This window comes from Moschus berezovskii, chromosome 15 (assembly GCF_049115385.1).
Source record: "Moschus berezovskii isolate FMDL1 chromosome 15, NW_MosBer_1.0, whole genome shotgun sequence".
Taxonomy (NCBI): domain Eukaryota; kingdom Metazoa; phylum Chordata; class Mammalia; order Artiodactyla; family Moschidae; genus Moschus; species Moschus berezovskii.
The window spans coordinates 32,229,452-32,243,756 of record NC_142474.1 but is presented as its reverse complement, the minus strand read 5'-3'; the positions used below and the strand labels follow the sequence as shown (position 1 = coordinate 32,243,756).

General features: G+C 50.4%; 3 protein-coding genes across 6 annotated transcripts in view; all 3 read right to left on the bottom strand.

Annotated features, from left to right (window-relative positions):
• Positions 1 to 201: 201 nt before the first annotated feature.
• Positions 202 to 2,750, bottom strand: MRPS26 (mitochondrial ribosomal protein S26). The gene is made up of 4 exons (XM_055432621.2): positions 2,496 to 2,750; positions 2,259 to 2,405; positions 2,048 to 2,171; positions 202 to 705 (listed from the first exon to the last, which is right to left on the bottom strand). The coding sequence occupies exons 1-4, from the start codon at positions 2,705 to 2,707 to the stop codon at positions 571 to 573; spliced, it is 618 nt and encodes a 205-aa protein (XP_055288596.2). The 5' UTR covers positions 2,708 to 2,750; the 3' UTR covers positions 202 to 570.
• A 128-nt stretch (positions 2,751 to 2,878) lies between these two features.
• On the bottom strand, positions 2,879 to 4,129 carry LOC129560479 (progonadoliberin-2). The gene is given in 4 exon segments (XM_088843952.1): positions 2,879 to 3,084; positions 3,591 to 3,620; positions 3,622 to 3,728; positions 3,870 to 4,129. Coding segments are annotated over 4 exon segments (336 nt in total). The 5' UTR covers positions 4,030 to 4,129; the 3' UTR covers positions 2,879 to 3,045.
• A 6,319-nt stretch (positions 4,130 to 10,448) lies between these two features.
• The window catches only part of PTPRA (protein tyrosine phosphatase receptor type A), a 169,524-nt gene continuing 165,667 nt past the window's right edge, over positions 10,449 to 14,305 (bottom strand). For all 4 annotated transcript variants that reach the window (XM_055432645.2, XM_055432660.2, XM_055432669.2 and 1 more), the window contains 4 exons: positions 13,641 to 13,766; positions 13,410 to 13,561; positions 11,397 to 11,532; positions 10,449 to 10,748 (listed from right to left, as the gene is read on the bottom strand). In XM_055432645.2, coding sequence (XP_055288620.1) covers positions 10,674 to 10,748; positions 11,397 to 11,532; positions 13,410 to 13,561; positions 13,641 to 13,766 — 489 coding nt within the window. In that variant the 3' untranslated portion in view covers positions 10,449 to 10,673. The remainder of the gene's footprint in view (positions 10,749 to 11,396; positions 11,533 to 13,409; positions 13,562 to 13,640; positions 13,767 to 14,305) is intronic.

Here is a 14,305-nt window from a genome sequence, read left to right as displayed (position 1 = left end):
ACAGCAGGCGGGATCTTCGGTTGTGGAGTGCACTCTCCAGTTGCAGCATGTGACCTCTAGAATGCAGGGGCTTAAGTAGTCCCAGCGTGGGGGCTCAGTTGCCCTGAGCATGCGGGATCTTAGTTCCTCAACCAGGGATTGAACCTGCATCCCCTGCATTGGAAGGCAGATTCTTAACCACTGGACCACCAGGGAAGTCTCTATGTTTCAATATATTTTATTCACCAAAAGAAGTGATAGGCCAGATTTTGTCCAAGGACTGCAATATGCCAACCACTGATCTTGAGGATACTCAGGAGGCAACCTGGCTGTTCAGGGGACCAAGCTTCTCGGTGAGACAGAAACTTCTCAGATCTGGTGCTTTGCTGAGAGCTGCACATGGGTGCAGAATACAGTACTGCGTGTGTGGAGTTTCTGACCAAGCGGCAGGCGCTGAGGCCCCAAAGTGAAGGCTGCACTGGAATAGGTAGAACCTTTTCCTTCATCAGAAACACCAACTGTTTTATTTCAGATCAGGCCCAACCCCTTTACTTCCATGGTCCCTGGGTGGGTACTGTCCTCACTGGGACCTCAGGAGCCCTTGTGCTGTGGCTTGACCACCAGCCCCTCTCTGGTGATGGCCCAATTGTAGCTCTTGGGGGAGTCCAAAGCTTCTTCCACTCGTGCCTCCAGGTTCTCTCGGGTGATGAAGTTTTTTGCGTCCTCCTTTTGGAAAAGATGAAAGTGAAAGAGGAGAGTGAAAAAGTTAGCTTAAAACTCAACATTCAGAAAACTAAGATCATGGCATCTGGTCCCATCACTTCATGGCAAACAGACGGGGGAAACAGTGATAGCCTTTATTTTTGGGGGCTCCAAAATCACTGCAGATGGTGGCTGCAGCCATGAAATTAAAAGACACTTGCTCCTTGGAAGAAAAGTTATGACCAACCTAAACAGAATATTAAAAAGCAGAGACATTACTTTGCCAGCAAAGGTCTGTCTAGTCAAAGCTATGGTTTTTCCAATAGTCATGTATGGATGTGAGAGTTGGACTATAAAGAAAGCTGAGCTCCAAAGAATTGATGCTTTTGAACTGTGGTGTTGGAGAAGACTCTTGAGAGGCCCATGGACAGCAAGGAGATCCAACCAGTCCTTCCTAAAGGTTGGAAGGAGTGATGCTGAAACTCCAATACCGTGGCCACTTAATGCGAAGAACTGACTTATATGAAAAGACCCTGATGCTGGGAATGATTGAAGGCGGGTGGATGACAGAGGATGAGAAGGTTGGATGGCATCACTGACTCTATGGACATGAGTTTGAGTAAGCTCCAGGAGTTAGTGATGGATAGGGAAGCCTGGCGTACTGCAGTCCATGGGGTTGCAAAGAGTTGGACACGATTGAGCGACTGAACTGAATTGGAAAAGAGAAAATCAGCTGAATGGGAGCCCCCAGAACAAGCCTGCTGGCTTTTAGCCCACTGAGGGAGGGGCTCCAGCTCTCCCGCGGGAAAGATGTCTGGAGCCTAGGTATTCTCTGAGAGCCCCGTTGATCTTCCTGTGGAAAGACTTTAGGCAGCTTTGTCACCTTGTTTTAAGACAATCATTCCCTGAACACTTAGGCCAAAACCCAGGCACACCAGCTGTGACACTTCACTGGGCGGAATCAGTCAGAGTTGTCTAGGTCTCTCAAATCGTCCTTCTCCCTCTATCAAGCCTCATCCATTCTCTCTGGATCACTGCTAACTGGCCTCGCTGCTTTTAAGTCTCACACCTGCCATCTCATGCCAAAACATTTAAGCTTCGGTGACTTTCTCACCTTCAGGACAAAGTATAAACTCTTAGGGAAACGCGGAGGCCCGTCTCACAGACACCGTCTAGCCACGTGAACACTGCAGTGGCAACTTGACAGGCGCTCTCGCTGCACGCCTCCTCGCCCAAACCCTCACCTGCGAGCCCCCTCTCAAGACTCAAGGCTACTTACTCTCTTCCCTCTGCACGTAGTTGCACCTCCCGCCCCCGCTCACCGCGCGCTGGTCTAGCAGCCCAACCCTCTGGAGACGCGGCCCACCTGCAGCTGCAGCACTTCCCGCTCCTTGAGCTGGGCCCAGGCCTCCGCCTCTTGGGCTTCCCGGGCCGCCGCCTCCGCTAGCCGCCGCTCCTGCTCCCGTGCCTCCTGCCGCAGCCTGGCCATCCTGGGAGGGGCGAGAGGCCCAGACTGAGCGCGGCTGGGTGTCTCGGGGCCGGTCAGGCGGCCCCGCCCCGCCTCCTGCCCCACTCACCGCAGCTCGTGCAGCCGCTGGTTCTCCGCCTGGTTCCAGGCCATCAGCTCGCGGTGCTCAGCAGCATCCTGCAGCGCCTTGCGCTCTGCCAGGACACCGGCCCGGGCCTCGTGCACCTTCCTGCGTACCTCGGTCACGAACTCCTGCCTGGACGGAAACGCGCCAGGGTCGGCACCGTCAACTGCCTGCCCTAACACACACGCCAGAGGGCGCCGCCTCCCCATCCATCACACATACCTGAGGGCGCGCACCGTCTGGCGGTACTGCCGGTAACGCTCCGTCAGCACGAAGAATTCCGCAGGATCCACGGCGGGCGGGGTCGCCACGCGCCCGATCTTGGACTTGGCCGGCGGATCGTGGCGGGTTTTTCGGCCGCGCGCGAGAAGCAGAAACTGAGCAGGAGGGCGGCCCAAGGGCCGCGCGCCCAGGGTGCTCAGCGCGCGCAGCATGGCGAGACGGCCCAGTCTCTGGCACTCCGCAGGGCATCATGGGGGCCCGGAAGTGGGCGCTGGGCACCACGGGACATGTAGTCCGCGGGCTCCTCCCCCCGACCCTGTGGAGCCCGCAGTTTTTCTTCCGCCCCCGGCCCGGAACCAGGGTATTTCCCTCCGCGGGGTCGGCTCCCGCCTTGCGTGCCCGCCACCCGCATCCCTCCAGCTCCCATGCAGCTCCCATGCAAGGAGTAGGGATGAGAGAGAGAGGAGACAAAGAGAGAGAAGTGTCAGCAGGGGTGAGAGAGAGGAGGAAAAAGAGAACTCGATGCAAGAACTTTAGGGGTCTCACACCTTTATTGGAGGGCGGCGGGGCGGGGCGCTCTGGGTCCAGTCTGCAGAAGAAGGGGGCGGTCATTCCAGTGGACGTTCTGGTCATCTGACCGCCGAACTGTGGCTTTACCCGCTCCCTCTTCTCCGCCCCTCTTGTTTCTATTCCCTCTTTCTCTCTCCCCTCCCGGCTTGGCTTCTCTGCGCAGGATCGGCCAACCGCTAGTTTTGCGACTCCCACGTCCTGTCGTTGCCCCTTGCCTCTTAGAGGATTCAACGTGCGGGTTTTCTAGCTCATTGGGCGTACGGATTCTTTACCAACTGAGCTATCAGGGAAGCCCAACAGCAGGGACACAGGGGGCATCTCATCATAAATTGTCATAAATTGTTGCTGTCATATCACCATAAATTGTTAGTATATCATAAATTGTCGAGAATTCTGGAGTATCAGATACCGGCGTCCACAGCTAGCTGTACCAGGAGGCATCTCAGTAGAGTATCATCCCCTGACCCCCGCAGTTCTTAGCTGGCCCTGTAGTGGCCAAGGGTGGCGGCCTTCCACTTTACTTACCGGCAGTGTCTGCACCAGGTGCTGCTTTCCCACGGAGGAGCCACCGGGTCATGGTCCTGCTCTTCCAGGGCACACTGTCCTCAGGCCAAACCAGAGCATCAGTTGGGAAGGTATGGGCAATTTGGCTTGGGCTTTGAGCTGCAGTTCCCAAAACCTTTTCTTAGAAGGGAATTGAGGCTGTGGCCTGCCTTCCCCCACCCCCACCCAAACCTTGAGGTAGGCGAAAGAACCCCAACCAGCACCTTCTTTCCACTTAGACTGGGGAGATTCTTCACCTACCTGGGGGCCTAGGAGGATGCTGAGGGTCCCAGGGTAAGCTGGAGCCTCGTTTTCCTCCAGGGTACCAGCCGTGGGACCAGTGCTGAGCTTTTGAGGGTCCAGGGTGGGTGGTCAGCAGCAGCAGCTGTAGAAGCAGGAGGCCTAGCCCAAAGCTGGCCATAGCAGGGCTGCTCCCATAGACAGTGGACAGCGTTTGAGTCTGACATTCCCAGACCTCTTCCTCCAGGGTCCCCTTGGACAACTGGCACTTCTAGGGCAGATTTAGTGTCTCCTAATGTTCTTCTCTCATCCTGCTATTGCTTCTTATCCCAGAACTACAGGGGTCTGGACTCTGAGGGCTCCTGGCAACGAGCCACCTCCTAGAGCCCCTGGGGCACAGAGGCTCCCAACTTTGCCAGCTGAGGACCGCCCCCCCCCCCCAACCCTCGCCCCAGTACGGCAGGCCTACCCTTTCTTTCCTCAGGGATCCTAGAAGTGAGGTTAGAGAGGGTATAGGGGAGATGTCCAAGAGACAGGCAGCAGTGTGGAGGCACTTGGGCCCCCTGCCCCCCTGTGCTGGGAGACCCTTTTCCTTGTGAGTTGCTCTCTCTTCCTTCCATGTCAATTGGGGATGGGAAATGGGTGTGTGGATACAGGGCCAAGGGCTTCTATCCTTTGTCCCACCACACCAGGGGCAGTGGGCACAGGCATAGTGTTGCTGGCAAGAGATGAAGGAAAGAGGGCTTTTCTGGGCATGGACCGGGGTAGATGGGTTTAGGAAGGGGAAGAGGAGCAGTGTGCCATGCACCTAGAAGAGAGCTGCATCTGGACAAGCCTCAGCCTGGGGGAGGGTGGCTCTTCACTCACCGGGGGAGGACTGTGGGCCAAATGGCTCCTTGCAGGTGGCTCTTCCAGGCAGCAGCGGAACCCAGCCAGGCAGCCCCGAGATTTATTGAGCAGGTGGTTCCACCCCCTGCTCTGAACCCACAGGCTCCAATGACGTCTTGGTGGGGGACAGCTTGCACCAATCCTCTTCCCTTCCTAGTGTATGTTCAGCTGCTAGCCCTGGGGTCATCAGATGCCTCCTCCTCCCATTTCCCAGGGACCTGAAATCATTGGACTCCTTCTTCAGCCTGGCCTGTGCCCAGAAGGTCTTATCCACTTCCCTGGCTGCTTTCTCAAGCTCCTGCCCTTAGATCTAGACCTTTCACAGCCCCACCAAATGGTGGCCCTAAGAGAGGCAACTCCTAGGGTCTCCCTGAGTCCCACCTAGCTCAGGGCTTTCCCTGGTAGAAAGGTTGGGGGCCGAAGAGGGAGGGGCCCAGCAGCTTGTTAATAAGTCTGGGGAGATCTATGACCACCCTTCCTGAGGGCTTGTTTGCCCACCTGTAAAATGGGTTGGGTGGGATAGTCCTCCTCACACCTGGACACCAGGGCTGGGTCTCTCCAGTGAAAGGAGCTTTGGGTGGGGCATAGCTATCCCACAGATGGCCTCTCCTCCAAGCAGGCCCCCAACAGGGGGCCCAGTTAAAGGGGCAACGTGGCCTTTGTGGGTCTATCTGCAGGTGGTAGGAATAATTCTGCCTCTCAAGGTTCCAACCACTCCTCATCCTGTGCTCAACCCAGGACCATTTCATGGAATTGGGCACAGCTGCTCTGGAATGCTAGAAACAGGCTTCCGCCTTAGTCTGCGTCAGCTCAGCTTTCTGCCGCCAGTCACCAGTCTCTGAGGGGCAGAGGCCAGTTTATGGGGTTAATAGCCTATCTCTCTTTGGACAGCAGTTTGAAAAGCAAGTGCAAGGGTAGGGTCAGGCTGGGCATTCACAGTGGCCAGTCATCAGGAGAGCAGGTGCATCAAATCCTGTGGCAAAGATGGGGGACATGCCATCATGAATACCTAGACTTCTGCCGCCCAGGCAGGAGGGCACGGGTGAATTTCCGAACTGATTTACTGGAAATGAGCATTTGGACTGTATAATAAGTTAAACTGTTTGGGAAACAGATTTTTTCCTTTATGTATTGGTTAACCAAGAAACTTTTAGGATAACATTTGCTTTGTTCAGTTAAGTCGCTCAGTCCTGTCTGATTCTTTGTGACCCCATGAGGCTTCCCTGTCCGTCACCAACTCCCAGAGCCTGCTCAAACTCATGTCTGTTGAGTCGGTGATGCCATCCAACCATCTCATTCTCTGTTGTCCCCTTCTCCTCCCGCCTTCAATCTTTCCCAGCATCAGGGTCTTTTACAGTGAATCAGCTCTTCACATCAGGTGGCCAAAGTATTGGAGCTTCAGCATTACTCCTTCCAATGATTATTCAGGACTGATTTCCTTTAGGATTGACTGGTTTGATCTCCTTGCAGTCCAAGGACTCTCAAGTCTTTTCTCCAGCACCACAGTTCAAAAACATCACTTCTTTGGTGCTCAGCTTTCTTTATGGTCCAACTCTCATATCCATACGTGACTACTGGAAAAACCATACCTTTGACTACACGGACCTTTGTCGGCAAAGTAATGTCTCTACTTTTTAATATGCTGTTTAGGTTTGTCATAGCTTTTCTTCCAAGGAGCAAGCGTCTTTTAACTTCATGGCTTCAGTCACCATCTGCAGTGATTCTGGAGTCCAAGAAAATGAAGTCTGTCACTGCAGACTGTCACTGTCCATTATTTCCCCATCTGTTTGCCATGAAGTAACCAGATGCCATGATCTTAAGTTTTTTGAATGTTGAGTGCTTTTTCACTCTTCTCTTTCACTTTCATCAAGAGGCTCTTCAGTTCCTTTTTGCTTTCTGCCATAAGGGTGGTGTCATCTGCATATCTGAGGTTATTGATATTTCTCCTGGCAATCTTGATTCCAGCTTGTGCTTCTTCCAGCCTCGCATTTCCCACGATGTACTCTGCATGTAAGTTAAATAAGCAGGGTTTGACAATATACAGCCTTGACATACTCCTTTCCAATTTGGAACCAGTCCGTTGTTCCATGTCCAGTTCTAACTGTTGCTTCTTGACCTGCATACAGATTTCTCAGGAGGCAGGTAAGGTGGTCTGGTATTCCCATCTCTTGAAGAATTTTCCAGTTTGTTGGGATCCACACAGTCAAAGGCTTTGGCATAGTCAATAAAACATGTTTTTCTGGAACTCTTGCTTTTTCTATGATCCAATGGATGTTGGCAATTGGCTCTCTAGTTCCTCTGCCTTTTCTAAATCCAGCTTGAACATATGGAAGTTCTAGGTTCATGTACTGTTGAGGCCTAGCTTGAAGAATTTTGAGCATCACTTTGCTAGAGTGTGAGATGAGTGCAATTGTATGGTAGTTAGAACCATCTTTGGCATTGCCTTTCTTCGGGATTGGAAACATTTACTTTGTGGGTTTAGTGAAAATGACTAAGTTCAGTAAACTAGCTTAATTCTGGTATGGGTTTACAAAATGTTTTATTTAAAGGCCCTGGTGTTTATTTTAAAAGAGGAATGGAGTGCCTTTATTTTTTCTGTAATTTGAGTGTTATCTTGCCTGAAAAATCCAAACACGAAGTAAGTTTCCCAGGGCACGCTCTGGTCCCTTTCTCTCTGGCCACATACTCAGCCTTTTAGGAATATTTGCTGTCCGCTTCCAGATTATAAACTCTGGAATGGAATTCATCCTTGTATCCCTCTCAACAGGACACAGAAAGTCATTTGTTCACCACTGAACTCTTAACTCATACTCAGCCCTGAGGCCACATCATTCCAGTCTGGGGGCTGCTGTAGAATGCTCAGGTGCTGCAGGAGCAGAGCAGCACCTTCCCTGAGGCACCTTCTCCCCTCCCCTTCAGCAGGTGGCCTGTCTGTGTGTGTGTGTGTGTGTGTGTAGTGGGTTTGGTGCCGTGTGTATCTATGTGTGTGTGAACTACTGGGGGAGAGTGTGCGTGCGCAGGGGGGAGGTCTGTGGGTTTGGTGCCCAGTAGGAGTAGAGCTGGGGTCGGGGGTCGGGGCAGAGGATGCTGGAGGCTGCACAAAGGGCGGTGGGCTATGGTGACTGGGCAAACCCCTGAGTGTGGGAAGCCTGAGTCTGCTGCCTCTGGGCTACCCTGTGGAGTCACAGCAGGAAGCAGGGTGTGTGGACTGGAAGCTCAGGACTGGAGAAAGGCTCAGGGTCCACAATACAGACTGCAGGAATGCCTGACCTCTGAGGAAGGGGCTGTGGAGGAAGGCAGTCGCTACATCAAGGGGGGAGCTAGTGCACAGGAAGACTGGATCCTTGGGGCTCAGCACTGGGGATGAAGGGATAAAAAAGAATGTGTGGGAGTGAACTGAGGTGGGGGTAGATGAAGGAAAACCCAACACAGAGACTATCTGATGCAGTGATGTCTCTGTGAGTGTGGCAGGTCCCAGAGGCTTGGGGAGTGCGCTGCGCATGGTCACAGGTGACAGGCTGAGGGGTAGGCACTGGGTGAAGTGGGTTCCCCTTCCCCTCCCACATAATTGTGCCACGTGAGCCTCAATACACTTCCCTTTGAGCCTGTCGGGTTTATGTCTCTTGATGCCAGATGAGCCCTGAATAACAGGAAGAGAGAGGTGGATAAGGAGCGATGAGGGAGAGAAGGGGAACAAAGGGCTTGGATCACTCCCGCTTGAAGATGTCTGTTTAGCAACCTGGGGATATGTTCGCTGCATGCCTTGCTGACCCCAAGGCTTGCCCTCTTCCATGGGCTTGGACATGGTCACACAGAGGCACCAACAGGTAGTATGCAAAGAGACAGGGTTTCCTTCCCAAGCATAGCACCCCGCAACAGAAATTCTTGAGATTTTGTCTTTGCTTAATTTATCCTCACTTCTTATAAACCTATTGACTTTTGAGTTTATTGTCCCTTGCGGTTCCTTGCTTCCTATAGGAGGCCCAGAGTACGTGTACCGACTTATACTACTTACCTCATGCAAGCTTTCAGAAGGTGATCTGTTACGGCGCCCCTGTTCCCTGCAGACATCCTGAATATGTGGGGCAGAACTCGGGTCCCATCTTTAGTGTGTCTTTGTTTGCCTGGAATCCGAGGCCCTCTGATCGGCTGCTCCACTGACCTTTCCTTTTCACTGATCTGAGCTTCCAGTATCTCTCAGGTCCAGTTTAAGTCCTACCTACTCCGGGAAGCATGGCACCACTGATCTCTGAGCATGCCTTCATGGGCCAGGCTGGAGTGCTACCTTTCACTTCTGACAGCCCCCAAGGTGCCCCTGGCTCCTCAAGAAATGCCCTGAGGGCTGCACGGCTTTATCAGCTCTGTACTTACAGTCATGGCAACTGGTTTCTTCTCCTGTTCCTGTGAGGGGCTGATCATAAGGAGAAGAGACCACAAAAAGACACGCCCTCCCAGCTCTGCCCTCAACTAAAGACCACATTTCCCATCGCCCTTTGTAGCTCAGTGTGGGCTTATGACTAGGGTTTAGCCAATAGGGTATGAGTGGAAGTGAAAAGTGCAATTTTTATTTCATGTCCTTAAAAATTAAATTGCTTACCCATGTTCTTTTTGCTTCTCCATGGGAAAAGACAGTGACCTCAACTATGAGGATGAGAACAACAGCCTAAGGGTCACTGGGACCATGAGATGGAGGATACTGGGTCTCTAGATTGGGCAGACTGTTACATGAGAAATAAATGAAATGGATGTTCAATGTCTGCCTGGAATCCGAGGCCCTCTGATCAGCTGCTCTGCTGATCTTTCCTCCTTTTTATGCATCCATTTTATTTAACACACTCTGTCTGACAGTTATGCTCAAACTCAAACTGGGATCTAAGACTTCCACCAACGTGACCTCTGGATCTGAGACACTTCCACCTAAGAGTTCTGGAAATGAGGACAGATATGAAAGGAAATGGAAGTTGTTTAACACAATAAATGAGGATATAAACACCTACTCTGGACAAAGTGACATGATCCAGATAGTTCTGCAGCAGAGCACCAAGGACTAGAGAGGTCAAACTGACCCAAAGCCAAAAGCCAAGCCACCCCTCTCCTCCATGCCCCTACACTTAGGGAAAGAGTGAGGACTCAGGCCATCTTCCCTAGGGAGTGAGGCTGGCTAGGACAACTGTACCAAAGATATGCTGGGAGTGAAAGAAGGGTGCTGGCAGCTACCTAAGACGTAGAGGGGCTGTGTATGTTGGAAAAAAGACAGGCAGACTGTGCTCTCTCTGCAGCCAGCTAAGACAGATGGGTAACAGTGGGCTAGGAGTGGCGCAGGAGAACCCAGCCCTGGTATGACTGCCCCAGCCCACACAAAGGGAGAGACATTCCTCAGGGAGTCAAAGCTTTTATTACCTGATAATCCCTAGTGTGGTGCCAGAGATACCACTCTGGTCCCTTTACTCCCCATGGTGGGATGTGGGCGTACGAGAAAGGGGCAAGGGTAGAGAGGGGAGAGATTATTTACAGAGCAGGAGGGGACAGTGGTCTGACTGGGGGCACTGGGACAACCAATTTCCTCAAGAGCTCTAATGACTTTGTGCTTTTTTTTCTTAGTTAATGCCTAGCTACCCGGAATGAGTTTTGTGTTTCTTCTTTAGGAAAAGATGTAGCGATATAAACCAAAGAACAATCAAGCCCAATTTCCAGGCAGAGGATTTCATGATATCAATTCAAACATCACACTATTTAATTCCCCAATAAAACATTGGAAAAAGGACTATCAGTGCTAACACATTTACATATAAAATCTCCACCTAATAGGTAATAGAAGCCTATGTACCAATTTCTAAAACAGTTGTAAGATATATACACAATTTGGAGTATATTAACAAAACAGAATATTACAAAATATTAAAGGCAATTCTCCTGTCCACGGGGCCTCATCGCCTCTCACTTGAAGTTGGCATAATCTGAGAACGCGTCAATATATTCCTGCACCACCTTGTAGCAGAACTCATACTGTTCCTGTAGAGTGAAAGTTTGGGGAAAAGGCCAGGGTTACTGAAGAGAGCAATGCACCTGTAGCTCCTGACAAACCCGTTCTTTAAAAAATGGAAAATTAAGAATAAATAAGTACTTTTGCATTTCCACCTGAGCCCTGATCTGCCTGCCTGCAGAGTTCTGACAGCATTCTTTTCTGGGCTGAGTGAAGCCACCTTCTCCAGAAAGCAGAGACTGGAGGTGCAGATGGTAGTCCTAGCCCTTCAGAAGTCAGACAAGAGTTCACATCTGTCCTCATACTCAGTGCTTACTGGTCATCTAGACTATCAAGAGAACTGCTGAAAGGGAGCTGAGGAAAGGAGGTACTCCTGAGTCTTCCCCACCTCAGACCCATGGAGAAGTGAAGAGCCCTGACGGGCACCCCTTCTAGTCTTCACTGAGACCACCAGCATCTCTTACTGGTTTGGGGCTAGGTGATGCCCCCAATGCTCTCCTCCCTCCCAAAGCTTATTCTGCTTTTCTGAGGCACCTTGGGGAAGGATGAGTCTGTGGTTACACAACTTTCTGTCTACCAGATAGGCCCCTCAGAACAGCCTCCCCCTGAGCTGGCTCTGGCAGAAAAGAGCTGTGGATGGTGTGTGGTGGCATGGATAAAGAGGCAGGGCAGCATACCAGTGTCTGGACCATGTGTGGCCTCTGCAGTCGCAGGCTCTTGACAGTCTGGAAGACATCCAAAATCCCCTCCGCTTTCACCCGTTCCAGGACTGTGCTCAGGGCACAGAAGGTCCCTGTCCGTCCTGCCCCAGCGCTGTAACAAAGAGATACACTCATCACACCTGTGTGGTGCAAGGTTGCTAGAGCATCTGGGGTTAGCCAAAAGAGGGTGACCAAGGGGGAGAAGGGTATGGGACACTGAAAAGTGTGGGCAAGGAAGTGTTTTTCGAGGTCAAGGAATCCTTTTAATTTGTCAATCCAATGGGCTAAAAGCCATGTTTTCATCTCCATTTCTCATATTGCTAATAAGAATTAGCATCTTTTCATGTTTACTGTCAAATGGTATCAGTTGATGTACTTTGCCACTTTTTCTTCTTCAGTTCAGTTCAGTTCAGTTCAGTCGCTCAGTCGTGTCCGACTCTCCGCGACCCCATGAATCACAGCACGCCAGGCCTCCCTCTCCATCACCAACTCCCGGAGTACACTCAAACTCATGTCCACAGAGTCGGTGATGCCATCCAGCCATCTCATTCTCTGTCGTCCCCTTCTCCTCCCACCCCCAACCTTTCCCAGCATCAGAGTCTTTTCCAGTGAATCAACTCGTCGCATGAGGTGGCCAAAGTATTGCAGTTTCAGCTTTAGCATCAGTCCCTCCAATGAACATCCAGGATTGATCTCCTCTAGAATGGACTGGTTGGATCTCCTTGCAGTATAAGGGACTCTCAAGAGTCTTCTCCAGCACTCTTATAAACATTTTTTTTGAATGATTTTTGTATGTGTAATAAATTAGCACAGTTCAAATTTCAAAAGGTTCAAAACATATAAAGTCTCCTTCCTACGCCATTTCTTCATCCTTTCAGTTTCCTCCTGGGAAACAACCAATGTCATCAAGTCCTTGTGTGTCCTTCCAAAGATAATTTATGCATATACCACACATATTTTTTCTGTCTCCCACTGCTTTCCTCACTAAGCAATAAATCTAGAGGATTATTCCAAACCAGTACATAAACAGATTCTAATTAATTTTCTGAAGCTATGTAGTATAAGATGTATCAGAGCTTATGGAACCAGTCCCTTATTAATATGTTCAGATTATTTACCATTTAAAAAAAATTTTTTTTTTTTTGGCTGTGCAGTGTGGCATGTGGGATCTTAGTTCCCTGACAAGGGACTGAACATGTATCCCCTGCATTGAAGCATGGAGTCTTAACCACTGGACTACCAGGGAAGTCCCTACCATCTTTTACTATTATAAACAGTGCTTCAATTCTTGTAATTACAATTTCATTTTGGCCATCTGAAGAACATTTACTGGGTCATTTCTAGAAGTTCCTTTGCTCATTATTCTATCTTCAGAACAAATTTGCAGAAATTTTAAATATATACTTTCTTCCCCTTTAAGAGAGACTCCCTTCCCCCAATTATAAAAGCAATACAAATGCATGGTAAAATTTTATTTCTAAAATGCAGTCTCAAACAATGTGCCCCAAACAAAATCCACTCCCTCCCCCATGAGTTCCCATACTATCTTTCTTCTGTCAGTGACACCAGCCTTGAACCTAGGATACTCCTCTTTTTCACAACTATGTCTTATTTTCTTCAAACTGTTCTCAAAATAGCTGCCCTTTTCTCTTTTCCTGTGTTTCTTAAGGAGGCAGGCCTTCCCATGTTGCCCAGCTGGTCTTCCCTACTGTTGGTCTCCCCTTTGTTTCCCTTCCCCAGCACTATTCCCTGCCCAGTATCTTAACTTAGGGACTGTTGTTGCCTAGCACTGAAGTGTCGAGTTCAAACTCCAAGATCCTCTGTTATCATCTGGGCCTGTCCTAGTCACTAAACTTGATTTCCATGTCTCACCAACATCCCGCTCTTGCCTGGCTTTCATCAGAGTCTGATAAGAGGCTCCCATCTTGCCCCTCTGCCTGCCTCTTGTGTCTTTTTCTCCCTTCCCCCTGAGGGCTGGGGTGGGCGTACCTGCAGTGCACGGTGATGGGGTGGTTCCCTGACTGCTGCTGCTGCTTCTGCACGGCTGCAATGATGCTGATCATGCCCTTTCCATCACTGGGGATGCCCACTTCAGGCCAGCCATGGAAGTGGAACTGCCGGATCTGCCGGCTCTTGTTCTCCTTGGGAGGAAGGAGGATCAGAAAGGTAGGTGCAACCCTGCTTTCCCTATGGGAGGAGCCCACCCACCAGGCATCTTACCCTGGTGTTGGTGACCAGGAGGTCTCTGACGGTATAGCTCTCACATTCTTCCTCCTTCTTCAGCTCCACTGTGATGTCTCCATAGGACACCAGTCCATCAGAGGGCCAGTACTGGGCACACTTCTCCTGGGGGACAAATGGGAGAGGTGAGAGGCTCAGAATACCACGTGTGGTAAAAGCAGGGCTGCTCTATAAGCAGACTGCTCCTCTTAATACAGTCCTTCTTACACCGACACACTTCTTCGCCAAGGTATCAAAAACTCAGAGGGTCATTCCACTCATTACTTAACATCACTGTAATTAACTTTTGATCCTCAGCAGGACGTCCATATTTAACAACTTAAGTCTACCAATCACTTAAGAGATAATCACTTAACCTTTTGCTGTTACTTATTTATAGTCTAATTTGCAACACAGACAGGATTTATGAAGACTTCCGACCATCAGCTCATAGCTGCATCTAACATTTAATGACAGGGTGGAGGGACAGGAGGAGTGAATGTCTTTGTTCCAATTTCTTCTCTCCACAACCCCCTTGGGGTGTTGCCACATTTGTAGTTGCTTATATGTCAGACTGCTCACCCATAAAAAAGCACCAGCTATGGTGCTTCAAAGCCCAGTCTACAGTGTACCTTCATCCCTCTCCTCTTTAACTCTAATCTGCA